The 19654-nt window shown below is 40.3% G+C and overlaps 1 protein-coding gene across 1 annotated transcript in view; it reads right to left on the minus strand.

Moving 5' to 3' along the window:
- srbd1 (S1 RNA binding domain 1) overlaps positions 1 to 19654 on the minus strand; it is a 241463-nt gene that overhangs the window by 53708 nt on the left and 168101 nt on the right. Inside the window, exon 18 of the mRNA XM_067988785.1 lies at positions 5749 to 5855. Within this exon, the coding sequence (XP_067844886.1) occupies positions 5749 to 5855 (107 nt within the window). The remainder of the gene's footprint in view (positions 1 to 5748; positions 5856 to 19654) is intronic.

Below are 19654 nucleotides of genomic sequence, written 5' to 3' on the forward strand. Positions count from 1 at the left end.
TTTGATGGAGATCCTGAATATGTTCACTGTTATAGTTTCTTTTACAATAATATTTTTTGTTATGACTTGCAATTGTTAGAAACTCAAATTATGCTAATAGGCCTCTATAACTCTTGTACTTACAAAGTTTCTTTGAATGAGCAAAATATAGAGAATTAATAGATTACAACCAAGCTTGAACAAGCTGAATCTAAGAGTCCAAGAAATATAAAATAACTCTGAGCAACAAAGTTTATTCAGATGAAGTGAAAGATTAGCTCAAGCATAGGATCTCAAATTCTGGTTAATGAGAACGGCAGGCCAGTATCTACATCAAAGAATATCACTGGGAATGTCGGCTCTTCTAATCAGCCACCAGCTGTAGATCTGCCGAAACCTAGGATAGACAGGGTTCCCAGCACTATTTACTTTATATTTTACCCCCAAACACAAAACTCAAACATGCTATGGTAATGTGCAGAAAACTCTCTCACAAATTTACACTGAACAGGAGTGCTATGGAATTGTTTAGTTAATAAAACTATATTACATAATTCACAGACCATTTTCTAAAGAAACCTGGTATCTCATTTAAATTTTTTAAAAATTAAATTTAATAAATTTGAAAATCTGATAAACTACTGTGTTATAGATTGCTATAACATATACTCTCTCTCAATAAGTAGCTACGAACAGTAAGTATTGGCCTAGAATTTAATACCACAGCAGGGCTTTTATGGTCTGAGTGAAGACAGGGCAGGAGGCAGATGAGGTGGGGTTTTTTACCCACTGCATTGTGTACTGACCCAACTGAAACTTCCAGGGACAGCCCTATTATAATGTTGCCCATGAGTGCCTGGCATATACAACAGCAGCCATTGGGAGCTCACTGTCTGTAGAAAAGGATTGTCTGTGCTGCTGGAAGATCTGAAGTCCTATAGCAGCATCTTAAAAGGGAAAGTGTTTTATTCAAGGAAAATTGCTCAACTATCTCCTCCCCCCTACACATTAAGCAGCAGGGAACACTTGAATCAGCTACTAGTACACCTGTTTCTCTTGCTTTACTCACTTCCTTATGAGGAATCACCCTAACACACTGCTTTAATCTCATTGCTGCAAATTGCATGTACAGGCAAGCACATTCATTATAGCTGCAACATGGCACTTGGTTGTCAATGTACGTGCTTCAGATAACTGGAACGTCACATCTAATCCTACATTTATCGATGGAGGAAAGAGATGGAGATACAATACCTGCCCCATAATTCAATGATACTTCAGTAGAAGTATTACTGCAGCAAGTGAGACAAAGGAGAGTGGCCATCTTTAGTATCCCAGGCATAAACTGACCAGCAGGGTATCAAAATGCATGGCAGGTGGTGCCAGAATATATAAATGTGTAAAGCGATACCTAGAGGCCCGGATGTGAGTTGGAAAAAGTTCAAAGACCTTACCAGCATGGCCAAGATAGTACTGTCACCTTGTATGAAATTAGTATGTAAAGTATACATGGCATATCATAGTCTTTACCCCCTCCCCCTTACACATTAAGCTGCAGGGAACACTTGAATCAGCTACTAGTACCTGTTCCTCTTGCTTTACTCACTTCCTTATGAAGAATCACCCTAACACACTCCTTTAATCTCATTGCTGCAAATTGCATGTACAGGCAAGCACATTCATTATAGCTGCAACATGGCACTTGGTTGTCAATGTACGTGCTTCAGATAACTGGAATGTCACATCTAATTCTTTGATAGCAGAACAAACCCAACTTAACAGGCAGTAGCAAAGAAGCAGAGACCTAAGGAGCAGTATCTGTTGTAATGTGTGCAGTTTTGGAATCGTTATCACAGGAAGGCCTAAGAACTAGAAAAGTTGCAAAGAAGTGCTACTAGAATAATTGGGGATTTGAATATAAAATATTTAAGGACAGGCTCACAGAATTAGGATTGTTCTCGTTGGAGATAAGATGCGGGGTGTGGGGGGGGGGGGGAAAGAATATCATTGAGGTATTCAACTTAATAAGGCTCAGGAAAGCAGAGCAAGAGGACGCAGGTAAAGCGTGGCTTCAGGCAGGATAAAATAAAGCATTACTTCACCAAGAGGGTGGTCATTGTGGAATGTCTTACGAAGATAGTACCTGGTCAATCTCTTCAATATTAAACTGAACACGTTTCTTGAAGAAAAATCATGAGTTATAACTTCTAGGAAGGAAACAAGGCAGAGTAGGTGGGCCTATGATTTTTTTTGGCTTGATTGTATCTATTCTAAAATATGTGCTTCTATTTTTCTGGATGAGCTCAGGAAGTTGCTACAGGCCCCAGTAGCCCGGAAATGCCCAGCAACTCAACATCCAGCGTCTCCTACTTATTCTTACAAAAGCACCATCTCAGGTACATCCACCTCAGTAGAGTTCCACGATAAGTTACAGGAGGATGTGCCAGGTGACGCACCATGTAAACAAGAGCATGCAATGGTGGCAGAAGAGTGCGAATCTGCTATCCCATGAGCCAGCTTGCTTGAGTCCTCAGCAAATAAGCCCAAGCATCCAGACCTTATGGGCCTACATGTAAAAGAAAAGATTCTTTCTGAATGCAGATCATTTATACAGTTATTGGAGATGACGCCAATCCACTTACAACTAATGGGGCTAGTGTGGAGCAGCCCACTACTCCCTTCTGTGCAATGGTGAAGGCTACATACATGCTGCTGCTCTTTTTTACACATAATAATGACCCGAACTTGGGTACAGGGAATAATTTCAAAGTTTGCAGATGACACGAAACTCGAAAATGCAGTAAACAATGTAGGATAGTAACAGACTTCAGGAGGACATAGACAGACTGGTGAAATGGACAGACACATGGCAGATGAAATTTAATCCAGAGAAGTGTGAAGTGATGCATTTTGGTAGAATGAATGAGAAGAGGCAATATAAACTAAATGGTACAATTTTAAAGGGGGTGCAGGAACAGAGGGACCTGGGGGTGCACATACACAAATCTTTGAAGGTGGCAGGACAAGTTGAGAAGGCTGTTAAAAAAGCATATGGGATCCAGAGCTTTATTAATAGAGGCGTAGAATACAAAAGCAAGGAAGTTATGCTAAACCTTTATAAAACACTGGTTAGGCCTCAACTGAAGTAGTGTGTTCAATTCTGGGCACCACACCGTAGGAAGGATGTCAAGGCCTTAGAGAGGGTACAGAAGAGATTTTCTAGAATGGTGCCAGGGATGAGGAACTTCAGTTATGTGGAGAGACTGGAGAAGCTGAGGTTGTTCTCCTCAGAACAGAGACGGATAAGGGGAGATTTGATAGATCATGAACGGTTTTAACAGAGTAAATCAGGAGAAACTGTTTTCAGTGGCAGAAGGGTTGGTAACCAGAGGACACAGATTTAAGGTGATCGGCAAAAGAGCCAGAGGCGACATGAGGAAACATTTTTTTAGGCAGCGAGATCTGGAATGCACAGCCTGAAAGGGTGGTGGAAGCACATTCAATAGTAACTTTTAAAAGGGAATTGGATAAATACTTGAAGGGAAAAAATTTACAGGGCTATGGGGAAAGAGCAGGGGAATGGGACTAAATGGATAGCTCTTTCAAAGTGCTGGCACAGGCACGATGGACCGAATGGCTTCCTCCTGTGCTGTATCTATTATGAAACATGAAGGTTTATTTAGCCATAGCATGGAGAAATGTCAAGAAATATTAATGCTTTGGATGGATGAAGTACTTAGGTGAAGATCTCGTCTGAGAGTCTGTTGTATGGCTCTAGCAGCCTGCTAAGAAGCTTAGGGAGCAGTACTTTCTGGTTCCACCTGCTCATCCTAGATGCATTTGTTGTTATTTTCCTCTGGGTGCTCCAAATTTATGCCACACAATGCAGCAAAACTGTATATGCAGAACACTACGATAATCCTGGAGACTTTGGCTAGGCTGTATTGTACGACACCCACTGATCTGTATTGTCGTTGGAAGTATTGTTTCAACATGTCGATGGTGAGTTGTACCATGATTCTGGTAGTTGCATGCATCTCATTACATCTGTACACAGCAGCTGTTATGAGTCAGGTCTCAAGTGGGTATCCTTGGTCTCCTCAGACCCAATCCCCAGTTTTCTTTGTGGGTCAAATAATGGGAGCATGCTGCATTGCCTGCATGATGTTTTGCTGGTGGTCACAGAAGAGCTGTATTTCGATGGAGTGGCAGCCCTTGTGGTTCATGAATGCACAGTTATTAAGTGCAGGAGAACATAGGGCCATATAATCGGATCAATGATACCCTGAACTTTGGGCATTCTACCATTTGGAAAAAGTACAATTCCCCCTCACGTTGATGCCAGGTATCCATTAGGAATGTTACACACAATTGCTTACTTTGGCAAGCAGGCATCAGTCATCTGCTTGACACATCTATGCACTTGAAATTGACCAAAGTCCCTTGTTGAAAGAGCCTGAAGTGTAAATGTTCAGGGCTGAGTTGATCTTGACAGCTACAGGCAGTGCCATGCCTATGGCAGAGTTTGGCTGGAGGTCAGATCCCACCTTTTGGCACAACTGTGTCACACACTCCTTTGTGATTCAGGAGTTATGTGTGCACTCATTAATACTCCAGGGCCATATTTATAGACCCCCATAATCATACCTGAAGACTCTATTTTTGACACTACCACTAGAGAGGGTGTGATAGAGCAATTTGAAGAAAGTCAATGGAAAAGAAAATTAGGCGTGGTGTAAAACGGTCCATTTTGTGCTATCGGCATTGACCAATTTCACATCCCAAGAATGAAACAGAAACTAATGGAGTGGAGGCAAACAGTAACAGTTGAAGCGAGAGACAGATTTATTTTTAAAAAGCTTTTTCCGTAAGTAATGCCGTGGAAGATCAAATAGTACATATATGATGATTTAAATGATGAACCACCAAGTTAGACTACTGAATCCGGTGTGTAGGTTGCCCAACTGACAACCAATTTGAATAGAAAAATTTCTATTTGTGTTGCTAGAATAAGAAATTACAACTAGTAATTGGAGTTCTCCGACACTTTCTGGATTGGCAGCTTCTAAAACGGAGAAAAGAATTGAGTACTTTTTTTTTACATGAAGATCTATGTCAGGCAATGGCCCAATATGGATAATGAATATTGCTTATAATTGCAAAAAGAATTTTTAAAAATGGAACGAACAAAAATTATCTATACACAGCATTGGTAGGTCTCATGTTCATGAGAATTCAAACATCATATATAAAGAAAATAAAGCTTTAGAAGCACAGATGTGTGCCAACCGATGCAAGCTTCCTTAACTACTGAATAGACCCACGGTGAACAGAAGAGATTTGTAGGAAAGGAGAACCGGAAATGTTTTTTCATGTACACTTATCTACTTTATACTTCAATGGTTTTATTACAGAAATCCTATTGGATGTTTTTGTTGTAGTAACTTAATTCACTGGCCCAAAATATAAACATTTTAAAAAATACATATACATACATGTATACTGTATTAGTTCAAAGAGACTGTGTTTAACTAGGTCTATAATTCATAACTTGACAGCATTTTGTTTAATGTCCTTCATCCCACTTTTTTCAAAGGAAGACTTAATACTGTGCAGGTATAATACTGCCTAAACTTGCCATTCCCATACAGCTGACAATCTAAAACAAGACCACAATGCACCAGCTGAGATCAAGTCAAGAGACAGACTAAACAGAGACCCTGTGATCCATTGCCATGTAATTACTGCATTGGAAAATAATCTGCCTACCTCATAAGCGTTTCCGAGCTGATGTTGATATCCACTCCCACAAAGCTGACACATTCTTCAACCACACTGTCCAAGGTAGCTTTAAGTAAAGTCTGGGACACATCATGCTGAAACCAAAGAACAATCATTGTTTAGGATGTATGTGAAGAATTCTTAAAATCATTCAAGGTTTATAATACAAAATAACTGTGACAGAGGACTGTTCTTCAAATAAAATTATAATACTGCCTACTCCTGTATAACTACATAAGCGCAGTTTGTACAACCTAACATTTTACAATCCTTTATTTGTAAGCAAGCCTGTTCTCTGAAGTACAGTTTCTATGCTATAGATTAAAAGGTAAAAACTCTAAAGTGTACATTATTGCAGTTCACGCACATTGACACATCAAAGTTAAGGATTATCGGCTGATTCCAACCTTTGCAAATACAGTTAATTGTTCACCTGAACAGATCTATTTAACAACTCATAATTCACTCTATCTACTGCAAATATCATACTCCTAAACATTTTAAGTGGCCTCAAAGATCTATCATGAATAGATATCTACATTATTAAAACCTCTGATTTGGGCTCTCTTCTAGCCACCTAACTGGCCCATTCATCGGTGTCACCGCATAGTTCTTTGAATGAATAGTGTGGGAATTATGTGATCCATATAACTCCATTATTCTCCTAACAAATTGTTCCACTGAACCACATAATCCTTGGTCCAATCCCCAGTTTCCTGCTCCGTAGTCTGCCATGAGCCTCTCAGCCTTCCTCCCAGCCGAACTGTAGATTCCTCCCTTGCCCCAGCTTGGGTTCTACAATCAGACCTTCTCTGCAGCACAAGTCGACAGCCTCTAACCAAACCCACTTTCTCAGCTTTCCTGCCAGATCGACAATCACCAGGCCACTTATTTTCTTGTCCTTTTTTAAAATTCGTTCATGGGATGTGGGCGTCGCTGGCAAGGCCAGCATTTATTGTCCATCCCTAATTGCCCTTAAGAAGGTGGTGGTGAGCCGCCTTCTTGAACCGCTGCAGTCTGTGTAGTGAAGGTTCTCCCATAGTGCTGTTAGGTAGGGAGTTCCAGGATTTTGATTCAGTGATGATGAAGGAACGGCGATATATTTCCAAGTCGGGATGGTGTGTGACTTGGAGGGGAACGTGCAAGTGGCGTTGTTCCCATGTGCCTGCTGCCCTTGTCCTTCTAGGTGGTAGAGGTCGTGGGTTTGGGAGGTGCTGTCGAAGAAGCCTTGGCGAGTTGCTGCAGTGCATCCAGTAGATGGTACACACTGCAGCCACGGTGCGCTGGTGGTGAAGGGAGTGAATATTTAAGGTGGTGGATGGGGTGCCAATCAAGCGGGCTGCTTTGTCCTGGATGGTGTTGAACTTCTTGAGTGTTGTTGGAGCTGCACTCATCCAGGCAAGTGGCGAGTACTCCATCACACTCCTGACTTGTGCCTTGTAGATGGTGAAAAGGCTTTGGGGAGTCAGGAGGTGAGTCACTTGCCACAGAATACCCAGCCTCTGACCTGCTCTTGTAGCCACCGTATTTGTGTGGCTGGTCCAGTTAAGTTTCTGGTCAATGGTGACCCCAGGATGTTGGTGGTGGGGGATTCGGTGACGGTAATGCTGTTGAATGTCAAGGAGAGGTGGTTAGACTCTCTCTTGTTGGAGATGGTCATTGCCTGGCACGAATGTTACTTGCCACTTATCAGCACAAGCTTGGATGTTGTCCAGGTCTTGCTGCATGTGGGCATGGACTGCTTCATTATCTGAGGGGTTGCAAATGGAACTGAACACTGCAATCATCAGCAAACATCCCCATTTCTGACCTTATGATGGAGGGAAGGTCATTGATGAAGCAGCTGAAGATGGTTGGACCGAGGACACTGCCCTGAGGAACTCCTGGGGCTGAGATGATTGGCCTCCAACAACCACTACCATCTTCCTTTGTGCTAGGTATGACTCCAGCCACTGGAGAGTTTTCCCCCTGATTCCCATTAAATTCAATTTTACTAGGGCTGCTTGGTGCCACACTCAGTCAAATGCTGTCTTGATGTCAAGGGCAATCACTCTCACCTCACCTCTGGAATTCAACTCTTTTGTCCATGTTAGCACATCCTTCTGCAGGCATTGAGAACTCCCTTTCAGGGTAGCTCTGAGACTCAAGGCGGCTACAAAATGGCTATTTGCCTAAGTGTATGCTGACGGCCTGAAAGAAAATTGACTTTTTTCCCCTCCATTTTTCAGCCCTTTGTGAAGTTAATCTTAGAGCTAAAATCTTTTCTTAAAAGGGTTTCTAACAACAATAACTCTTATTTATATAGTGCCTTTAAAATAGTAAAATGTCCCAAAGTGCTTTGTAGGAGCGATAATCAAACAAAATTTGACACCGAGCCACATTAGGAGATATTAGGACAGGTGACCAAAAGCTTGGGCAAAGAGGTAGGTTTTAAGGAGTGTCTTCAAGGAGGAGAGGGAGTGAGGCGGAGAGGTTTAGGGAGGGAATTCCAGAACTTAGGACCTAGGCAGCTGAAGGCACTGCCGCCAATGGTAGAGCAATCTGGGATGCGCAAGAGGCAAGAATTGGAGAAGCGCAGAGATCTCGGAGGGTTGTAGGGCTGGAGGAGGTTACAGAGATAGGGAGGGGCGAGACCATGGAGGGATTTGAAAACAAGGATGAGAATTTTAAAATCGAGGCATTCCCAGACCGGGAGCCAACGTAGGTCAGTGAGCACAGGGGTGATGGTGAACGGGACTTGGTGCGAGTTAGGACAAGGGTAGCAGAGTTTTGGATGAGCTCAAGTTTATGGAGGGTGGAAGATGGGCGGCCAGCCACGGGAGCATTGGAATAGTCGAGTGTCAAGGTATCAAAGGCATGGATGAGGGTTTCAGGAGCAGATGAGCTGAGGGAGGGGCGGAGACAGGCAGTGTGATGGAGGTGGAAGCAGGTGATCTTGGTGATGAAACGGATATGTAGTCGGAAGCTCATCTCAGGGTCAAATAGGATGGCAATGTTGCGAACAGTCTGGTTCAGCCTCAGACAGTGGCCAGGGAGGGGGATGGAGCCGGTGACTAGGGAACGGAGTTTGTGGCGGAGACCAAAGGCAATGGCTTCGGCCTTCCCAATATTTAGTTGGAGGAAATTTTTGCTCATCCAGTACTGAATGTCTGATAAGCAGTGTGACAAATCAGAGATAGTGAAGGGGTTGAGGGAGATGGTGGTGGTGAGGTAGAGCTGGGTGTCGTCAGCGTTCATGTGGAACCTAACGTTGTGGAACCTAACCTAAAAAAGGAGAAACCATGAAATTGGAAACCAGGTTAGAACGAAGCAGAAACAATTATGTGAGATTTCAATTTACCACAACAATACATTAAATGGCAATAGGAATGCTAGCATGGACACAATTTGCTATCTGTTTTATAAAATAGTCTCTCCGCTCCCCAAGCGTTTCCCTTCCCAAATCCAGTCTAGACTCTGTACAGATCCAGGCCCTACAACTCGGGACTCCCAGAATGCCACATTCAATAAACAGAATCATTAAGCAAAGCCTAAAGAAGATCAACAATGATTGTTACATGGTTTGGATCATTAAACTAAAAAGTAGCACTCAAGAAGCTCAACATGTTCTCAACAGAAAAAGATAACCATGGCATGAAAGTGATTCAGAGTGCAGTAAGGTAGAGAGCACACAAATTAAATTATGGTAGATATGAAAAGTGTACTAGAAATACAGACTTAGCACTGAAGCAAGATAAACAAAGAAGCCCCAATATTCTTTACATGTAGTGCCTGAGGAATGCTAATTTCCCAAAGAAGAAAGGTGTGGCGGTTCCAAGATCGTTTTCATCAGATCTCCACCCCTATTACGTTTCCCTGGGATTTCAAGGCCTTCCCCAAATGGGCACATGGCCTGTGCCTGCAACATGTCCAGGGCTGGAATGTAAATAAGACAGGAGGGGGCATTCACGACCTTTCCACCTCAATTTCCTCCCCGTTCAACCAAGAGGTGCCCACTTTTGGTGGCACTCTATGAAGTTGGTGTTGGGCCTTGTTCCAAAAATCCCTCTCATATCAGAGGGTCTCTGTGGCAAGGTTAAAAGAATCTTAAGCTAAGTTTCAACTTTCCTTTTCAGGGGCCCACTGTATCATTGGGCCTTGGAAACTTTGGATGGTGTTCAACAACAGAAAGGCGGCCCCGAGGCTGGCAGCCAGACTCGCAGCTGTACCAGATTCCCACAAAGCCCTGGCAAGGGACAGGCCTGCACTGAGGATGCAACCAGACCATACTACTTAGCCCATCTACTCAGGCATATGCTGGCTTAAACAGCGGATGACCAAGGTGGACTCAACAGCCTTTTCAGATTCTTGCTTTCTTAGGTTCCATACAGATCTAGATATACATCCAAAGCAGTAAAATCCCACTATATGCAATAGGTTGAGAAAGCTGAAAGAAAGTTATAAATAAGCAAACAACTGTAACATGACTTACTATATACAAGAAGCAAAACTGTGACATTGTACATATTCCATATAGTTATTTATATAGAGGGAAAATAGACTAAGCAAAACTGCATTGATTTTCTTCTGTAATCTCCTAATTTTCAACATATATCAAAATGAAAGGATTCTGAGCAGAGAAGTGTACCAATTAAAATACAGTTTTTTGAAGTTATTTATTCACCTGTAGTTTTATACATTCACCTGTCGATTTAGAAAATCCCTCTTAAATTACAGGTTTTTATAATAAGAACACATGTTTATACCTCAGGCAACTGATAAAAGAACGTCTCATTTCAAGTTTTTTCTTTTGATATTCATGTGGTTTCTTGAACTTTGGTTTCTTTGTTGTGTACAGTTTCCTTTCAATCACTTTTTGTTTTTAATCAAAAGTTTGCTTGTCTTTAGTAACAAAATACCTATTAAGTATTATTCCTGGCAGCTATGGCTCTTGATTAAAAATCAGAATGATGTGCATCTATTTTTCTCCTCCTCAACTTTCTGGCCTCCACAACTGAAAGTCATGACTCAAGCTGCAGTACATTTCCATAGGCACTGGCAGCCCTCCACAACTCATCCAAGTTATCATTCTTTGTTTTGAACCTCCATAGCGAATGATAGTAGGCTATTTGATGTGGAGGGCCTGATTCTATCACACTCAATGCTAGCAGTCAGAAACAGGAACCTTGGTTGAACTTTCCCCTTAATTGCCCAGGAACACTAGAAGACCATTAGCAGTGTCCCACTGGGGGCAAATTTCCGCAGAGGTTCTCCCTCGTTTAAGCTATTTTCCTGGAGTTTCCAAGACTCTTCCCCTGACGTTATGGCAGACAAGTGGGAAAACCCTTGTAGAAATTCACCCCCACTATTACCTCAGCTGAGTTCGGCGAACTCAGCACAGACCTAGGATTGCACTGGGGACTTTCCTTACCCTTGTGGCTTAGTTCTACACCATGAAGTGCTTTTACTTACTGCGCCATCAAGAGGAATTAATTGTTATTCATTTTGATGAACAGATAGCTAGCGTGCGTATGGATCTTTTCATTTAAACATGAACTCTTTAATCTTCTTTTAAATATTTTCCCTATTGCTTGAAGTTATCTTTGATTTGATGCTCTGTGCAGATTGTACAGTTATTGCTTTCAATTTTAGGACACAAATAATTAAGAATTTGACCAAAGTTTTTTTAACATTTAAATGTACTACAAACAATAAAACATATTAAGGGTAACCATAAAGAATGTTTGTGGTTTAACATTCTTCATTAATTAATACTGTCAAAACCACATATATAAGCACTTCCTGATATCATTTTACCAGGTCTTTTACCCTAAACTCTTTCTAACTACAACTCTGCATTATTTTGATTGCATTCTCTCAAGAATAATCCACTAAATATTCCATGTTTTTTCTGTAATCTAGTCATTTTTGTAAACTCATAACTTCTTAAAATGGATAGATTTTCTACAATTAAGTGAAATTGAAACTTTTCAATTTCTGTCTCTGCATGTTATAGCTCATTACTTTCAGATTATTTATCCTTACAATAATGCATGTCTGTCATGCAATTTATTCTGTTCCCAACCCAAGCCATGAATCAACTGCATCCAAGAGAACAGGTAGAGGAGCAACTTTCTTCCAGGCTTCCACCAGAGCTGCTCAGAACCAGATGGTGGAGAATACAGGAGCGTGGCTCAGAGCTAACAATGCCACCATTTTTTTCTTTTCCTTCTGTGTGTTGATGTCTCATGATAAATGCAGATGAGATATCAAATTTCTATATAAGGTCACCTCTCAAGTCATTTTCTTCCAATGTTGAAAAACGCAAGTTCTTCCAATCTCTCCTCATACATCAGTCCTCTGATCCTAGGAATCAGCTTCATAGCTCTTCTCTGAACTGCCTTCTAGGCTTGATTGTCTTTGTTAGATCTCGTGAGCAGAACTAACACAGTACTCAAGTTATGGTTTGAATAGAACACTGTACAGTTTGAGCATGTGTTCCTGTGATGTGTGCTTTACTGTTTCATTGATAGCATTTATTATTTTAATTGTATTACAATAAAGTACAACACGCTGAAGGCAACAAGGTGGTGTTTAGCAATCTCAGACAAGGTCGCCAGTTTCACATCTAATGTTAAGAAGTGGACATTCCTTATAGAAAGTATTGAATTGTATAGAATTATAAGGAATTAGCAACCAGTTTTCTTGCACATGTGGGATTTGCAAGTTAAGTCACTTGCTCACAAACAAGCAGAATGCATTAACAAGCAATGAGGATAGTTTGGAATCTACAAAAGTTAGACACAAACAAAATTTATATAAATGAGCTTGACTATATATCCATAGGTCTTCGGACCTCTCACATCCAACACTTAGATAATTTTTAAATAATTCCATTAAAGATCAAATTACAAATTTTATTTTGCAACCTTCATGGAATGAATTAATTTAATAAAGTTTCCCTTACCCATTACAGGTACTTAAACAAATATCAGTTATGTAACCAAATCATTGCATGCAACATTGCCAAATCACTACATGCAACATTACTGTCCACTTTTTACACGAGTTCTCAGCATAAACAAAGTCAACTGTTGTAACCATTTAGAATATATTACAAAATATAAAGATTCAATTTGGAACTTTAAAGTTTTATTTGTCCCACATGTAACACGCTATAAATAATTATTTAATATAGTGGAAAATATTTTGGGTTTCTTCCCAGCAAAATTGGCTCAGGAAAAAGTTGAAGAGTTTATACTTTACCTTATTTTTGAGGTTTATCTCCCCCCAAAAATTCCAGTGATACGCTGTGAATGACAAATCTTGCTGTCAATCAAAAATCTCAGAACTTATTCACACCAGTGCATGCTTGGAACTGTAGCCTGCTAGCTTCAGTCTCCTCAGCGAACAGTGTTGGCTCCATAGATTTGCATGGTCAAGGCTCAGCTACTTAGGCAAAGGCCTCAGATAGAAAACATTGTTACAGGTTTTCAAACATGTAAAATAATATTGTAGAAGTAACTTTAATCACTTTCTAGTAAAATCTAGATTTTTAAAAATTTCTGTTATGTTACAAGCCTTATTCCAGTCGTGAGTCTTGAACTTAGTGAAGAAAGCAAACGGATTTTCAAAAAATATTTGGAGTGATTCAATTGGCTCCCTTTATCATCACTATGGTCTGTTGCTGATTGGCTTTTTTTGATTGAAAGATTTTTTTTTTGAATATACCTGAATAGTTCTCATTCCTGATTGTTAGATATTGATATGCATGTTCCATATCTATACAGTTGTCATTTTTTGCTCTTTATGACATGAAATTTGAGCCAATCAGCTGCTAGCAATTTTCATATTAAGTGTAACACACAGGATAGTATGATGCAATGGGCAAACTATAAACTAAATGCAATGTTTTATATAGATAAAATTTTGTTTTTTTCTCTTTATATTTCCTAGCTCCACATATGATTTTCTCAGACTGAGCATGCACCTGCACCAAGGTTCCCAAAGCTACTCTTGAGCCAGCCACCAGGAAACACACTTGAGGACATTGATGTGGAGATGCCGGTGATGGACTGGGGTTGACAAATGTAAACAATCTTACAACACCAAGTTATAGTCCAACAATTTTATTTGAAAATCACAAGCTTTCGGAGGCTTCCTCCTTCGTCAGGTAAATGTCAGGAAATCCTTGAACCTTTCGCAAAGGTTCAAGGATTTCCTGACATTCACCTGACAAAGGAGGAAGCCTCCGAAAGCTTGTGATTTTCAAATAAAATTGTTGGACTATAACTTGGTGTTGTAAGATTGTTTACATTTGAGGACATTGAAGTGATTAATGCTCTGATTTTACAGCACTCTTTGTGGAGGAAGTGCTTTGAATCTGTTCTGCACCTCCCCTGAAGATTCAGCTAAAATCAGAAACATGCCATGTCAGGAATATTTAAAAGTCACATCAAGTGACTGCCAAAATATGGTTCTGCTCCTGTTAGCATTCCCCACAGTAAGCAACCAGACTTCCATTACCCAAAGATCACACAGACTGCAGTTTTTGTGACTATCGCCTGCTTTTCTACACTGCTAAACGTGCTAAGCCAATTCTGCCTCATCCTTGCGTTCAAATCTCTCCATGGCGTAACCCTCTGAAACCTCCTCCAGCCCTACAATTCACCAAGAACCCTACGTTGCTCCAATTCTAGCCTCTTATGCATCCTCGACTTCCTTCACCTCACCATTGGCAGTCGTGCCTTCAGCAGTCTAGGTCCTAAGCTATGGAATTTCCTCACTAAACCTCTCCGCCTTTCTACCTCTCTTTCCTTCTTTAAGATGCTCCTTAAAACTTACCACCTGTCCTAATAGCTCCTTGTGTAGCCCGGTGTCAGATTTTGTCTGATAACGCTCCTATGATGCCGCTTAGGACTTTTTACTACGTTAAAGGCGATATATACATGCCAGTTGTTGTTCGAACATAAATGAAAAATTTCTCCGATACAGTGCTACAATGAATGCAACTATAACTTCTGCCTTTTATATTGTGAAAGACTTTGGAGCCATCAAAACAATTCACTTTAAAATTAATAGTTCATTAATTTCTGTATTTTTCCTGGTCTTACTCCAAGATCTGCTTTCCCTACTGCCTGGAGCAAGAAGTACAGCTTGTCAGCAGCAACTCGTCACCGACACTGACACACTGTGACATCATACGGATCGGTGGAACCAGCTTCCTACAGGCCTACTTGGAGACCAGAGCCACTTGGCAGAGCAAATATTGGAAAATGGCACACACAGGTTGATTTTGTGCCATTCTCATTGGATCTGATCTTAAGATAAAACTGCCTTTTCTTACATATTCATACTCCACCATTCTATGGCCCAGTAAGATGATACACCATGTTATCACTACTCTACAATAATTTATTTTTCTTTAATGAGCAAAGCAAATGTATTATAGAAGGAGCACAAATATCTTCACATTATAGCAAATAGTTTTGTCTTGAGCATTGAGACACCTAATTGCAGGCTTGTCAGTGGGATTTTCTTTCTTCTAGTATCATCTTCTACCTTGCCTTCAGGGCAGAATAAGGTTGGAAAAAAAAATCACTCCATGGACATCTTCATGTAAAGCATAAATGATTCAAAGTAAAGAAAGCTTACTTTCCCATTCACTGGAGAATGCTCATCACAGTTTGATTGGCATGTGACAGCACAAAAAGTCATCAAGGTTAGCATGTGTTGAATGACCCATGAAAGACTAAAGGCTGTGAGAAGCACAGGAAACGTTTGAAAAAACATTACACTGTCTGCTCAGCACCAGAACATGTTCAATTCTAAATACAAGATACACAAATATCCATTTTATTATTCACAACACTGAGTAAATCCATAATTTTTGAATTCTAGATGCCCAGTATTACTTCTATATTTTAGGAAAAACTAAACGAAAAGAAAATAAACTTTTCCCATCCCCTACCCCACTAAGCCCTGGAAGGTTATCCTTTCAAGAAGTGAAAGAACTTTGTGTCATTCAAAACACATATCTTTTCTGGCATACCTCTGTAAAACTATATTTTTTCCTACAGACACAGAAATCAGGAAATACACAAGATAATTTTGGTTAATTGAAAAACTGTGCCTGGTTGTTTTTCTGATTTTGATAAATGAATGCAACATGTACAACTACCACCTTACAAGCATATTACTACAGTGTTTTAACTTTGCATAAAAATGATTTATAGATTAGCTTCCTCAGTTGCTCAACTCAGTAACTATACAAACCAGGGTAGCCACAGGTTCAATTCCCGGTCTGTGCTGAGTTAGCTGACCTCAGCCAATTGGAGTATTACAATTAACCTCAGCTTCCCTAGATTAGAGAGGGAAATATCAGCCAGGATTCCTGCTCTTGAATGATATCCAATGATCCCTGGTGGAATGTGAGTGTGCATGGATGTTGAGTGAGAATAGAATCAGGCTCAAATGTGATGTCTCCATGATCAAATAGTCGGCCTGTACTATGCTCATACATTAAAAAAAGGATAATTTGAGCAATGTAATAGTAGGCACTTGGTACTGGTGGAAATATACTGCAGGAGAGGGAATGGGAGGAAGTTGGTGTAAAATAGAGGAAATTCAAAAAAAAAATCTATACATTTCACAATTAAAATCAAATTTGCTGCTTTGGCCAGTTTTAACCATTTTATGCTGTAGCAAGTAAAAATAAGCTTTTATCACCCTTAAATGTCAATTGCCTTTAAATTTAGTTTTACTGTTAGATTAGACATCTTGTAACTGAACTAAAACTGCGACACTAGCCAAACAACTTGGATTACGGTCCGTCGCTATATTCTACCATTTAAATGAAAACTATAAAATAGAGCTGCCAGTGAAGTGTAACAGTCAGCCAAGAACAAGACTAAACAGTCACAAAATCTGCAATAAAGTTGTAAATCATAAAACATTTACCTTGGGATGAAAATTCAACATATGGTTTAACTATATATAGTTACTTTAAGCCAACTTAAATTTTTGAAAAGTTGTACAGCCTTTTAAAATGGTGAAATAGAAGTTATTTTTGCACTTGTTTCACATTAGCCTATTAATGCTTAGCACATCATGGATAAGTTTACTCATTCTGTCTGCAGCCCTTCTTTTTCCAACACAAATACAGCATGAATATTGAGTGACTAAATCTTCACTTCTAGTTTTTGTTTGACTGAATCCAGCTCCAAGGGCTGTATTGTTAGCCAATCAAAATTCCCTTTAAAAAAATGCTACTTCTAACTCCAAGTGGACATAGAGAGCCAGGGTGAAGACTAAAGTAAAATTTTAAAGTTTTTTTTAGGTGTTCATTTTTGCAATATAAGGTTACTATTCACATTGAGTAGCTCTATTACCGAAAGTGTTTGTTTCAGAAAAGTGCAGAAGCCGAATAATAACAAAAACAATCAGTCCAGGGAGTCAGTTATCTCCCTGGACTTGTCAGCTATTGTAAGTGTTAGACTGACTATTGCAGTGTTTGAATACTCATCACGGATTTGTCATTAACTAAAGAAATGTAATAAACATCTCGTCAAAATCTATAAGTAAACATGTCAGAACTCCACTAGACATAGTAATTACACAACGTACATCTCTGAATACCAACAGATGAACCTGCAAGCCCAAATGCCATATCCACTTATCGAATATCATATCCAATGGGACCCTAAGCATATCTGCTGTTTATAATGTGGTTTATGGTTGAAGTATTATATCACATTTTTAATCTGGGTTTGTGCGAGTGTGAGAAAAATAAAAACTATATGCAAAGGGAGACAGAGGTCTGCGATGCTTCAGGAACACAGAACATTAGAAACTACAGCACAGAAAGAGGCCATTTACCCCTTGCTGCCTCTGCTGTTGCTAATCCTTCAACTGGAGCTATCTACTGTAATCCCATTTCACTGCTCTGATTACCCATTGAGGAAGAGGACAGAGTAATTTTCTACACTCTCCAGAAACCATCACTATTATTCTCATTAAAGCCAAAGAGACAGAAAGTTCATTTCTGAAAGTGTCTGCACTATTCTCAATTGTAAACAATTTTACAACACCAAGTTATAGTCCAGCAATTTTATTTTAAATTCACAAGCTTTCGGAGACTTCCTCCTTCCTCAGGTAAATGTTCAGGAGCTCCTCGAAGCTTACGCATTTATACATATAGAACAATACATGGTGTTTACAGAATGCCCCTGCAACTGCCCGTTGCCAAGGCAATCACCGTGTTCAAACAGAGAGGTGTCACCTGCAGAACCCCCGAATACACATTCAACAAAAAAACAAACAGGAAAAAAAACAGAGAGAGGCAGAAACATCCGGAAGGCAGAGAAATGTTTCTGCCTCTCTCTGTTTTTTTTCCTGTTAAGATAAAAGATCACGGGATTGGGGGTAATATTCTGGCATGGGTGGAGGATTGGTTATCAAACAGGAAGCAGAGAGTTGGGATAAATGGTTCATTTTCGGACTGGCAACCAGTAACCAGTGGTGTTCCACAGGGGTCGGTGCTGGGTCCCCAACTCTTTACAATCTATATTAACGATTTGGAGGAGGGGACCGAGTGCAACATATCAAAATTTGCAGATGATACAAAGATGGGAGGGAAAGTAGAGAGTGAGGAGGACATAAAAAACCTGCAAGGGGATATAGACAGGCTGGGTGAGTGGGCGGAGATTTGGCAGATGCAATATAATATTGGAAAATGTGAGGTTATGCACTTTGGCAGGAAAAATCAGAGAGCAAGTTATTTTCTTAATGGCGAGAGACTGGAAAGTACTGCAGTACAAAGGGATCTGGGGGTCCTAGTGCAAGAAAATCAAAAAGTTGGTATGCAGGTGCAGCAGGTGATCAAGAAAGCCAACGGAATGTTGGCTTTTATTGCTAGGGGGATAGAATATAAAAACAAGGAGGTATTGCTGCAGTTATATAAGGTATTGGTGAGACCGCACCTGGAATACTGCATACAGTTTTGGTCTCCATACTTAAGAAAAGACATACTTGCTCTCGAGGCAGTACAAAGAAGGTTCACGCGGTTAATCCCGGGGATGAGGGGGCGGACATATGAGGAGAGGTTGAGTAGATTGGGACTCTACTCATTGGAGTTCAGAAGAATGAGAGGCGATCTTATTGAAACATATAAGATTGTGAGGGTCTTGATCGGGTGGATGCAGTAAGGATGTTCCCAAAGATGGGTGAAACTAGAACTAGGGGGCATAATCTTAGAATAAGGGGCTGCTCTTTCAAAACTGAGATGAGGAGAAACTTCTTCACTCAGAGGGTGGTAGGTCTGTGGAATTTGCTGCCCCAGGAAGCTGTGGAAGCTACATCATTAGATAAATTTAAAACAGAAATAGACAGTTTCCTAGAAGTAAAGGGAATTAGGGGTTATGGGGAGCGGGCAGGAAATTGGACATGAAGCTGAGTTCGGATCGGTCAATGCCCTGTGGGTGGCGGAGAGGGCCCAGGGGCTATGTGGCCGGGTCCTGCTCCGACTTCTTGTGTTCTTTAGATTTGTGGTTGGGATCAGATCAGCCATGATCTTATTGAATGGCGGAGCAGGCTCGAGGGGCCGATTGGCCTACTCCTGCTCCAATTTCTTATGTTCTTATGTTCTTATGTTCTATATGTATAAATGCGTAGGCTTCGAGGAGCTCCTGAACATTTACCTGAGGAAGGAGGAAGTCTCCGAAAGCTTGTGAATTTAAAATAAAATTGCTGGACTATAACTTGGTGTTGTAAAATTGTTTACAATTGTCAACCCCAGTCCATCACCAGCATCTCCACATCATGACTATTCTCAATTGTAATTGGCTGTATGCACTCATTAGTTGCAACTTTGTTCAGAAAAATTCTTTCAAGTTCTAATTTTCATCCTGTAGCTAGA

Source organism: Heptranchias perlo, chromosome 8, assembly GCF_035084215.1.
Source record: "Heptranchias perlo isolate sHepPer1 chromosome 8, sHepPer1.hap1, whole genome shotgun sequence".
NCBI lineage: Eukaryota > Metazoa > Chordata > Chondrichthyes > Hexanchiformes > Hexanchidae > Heptranchias > Heptranchias perlo.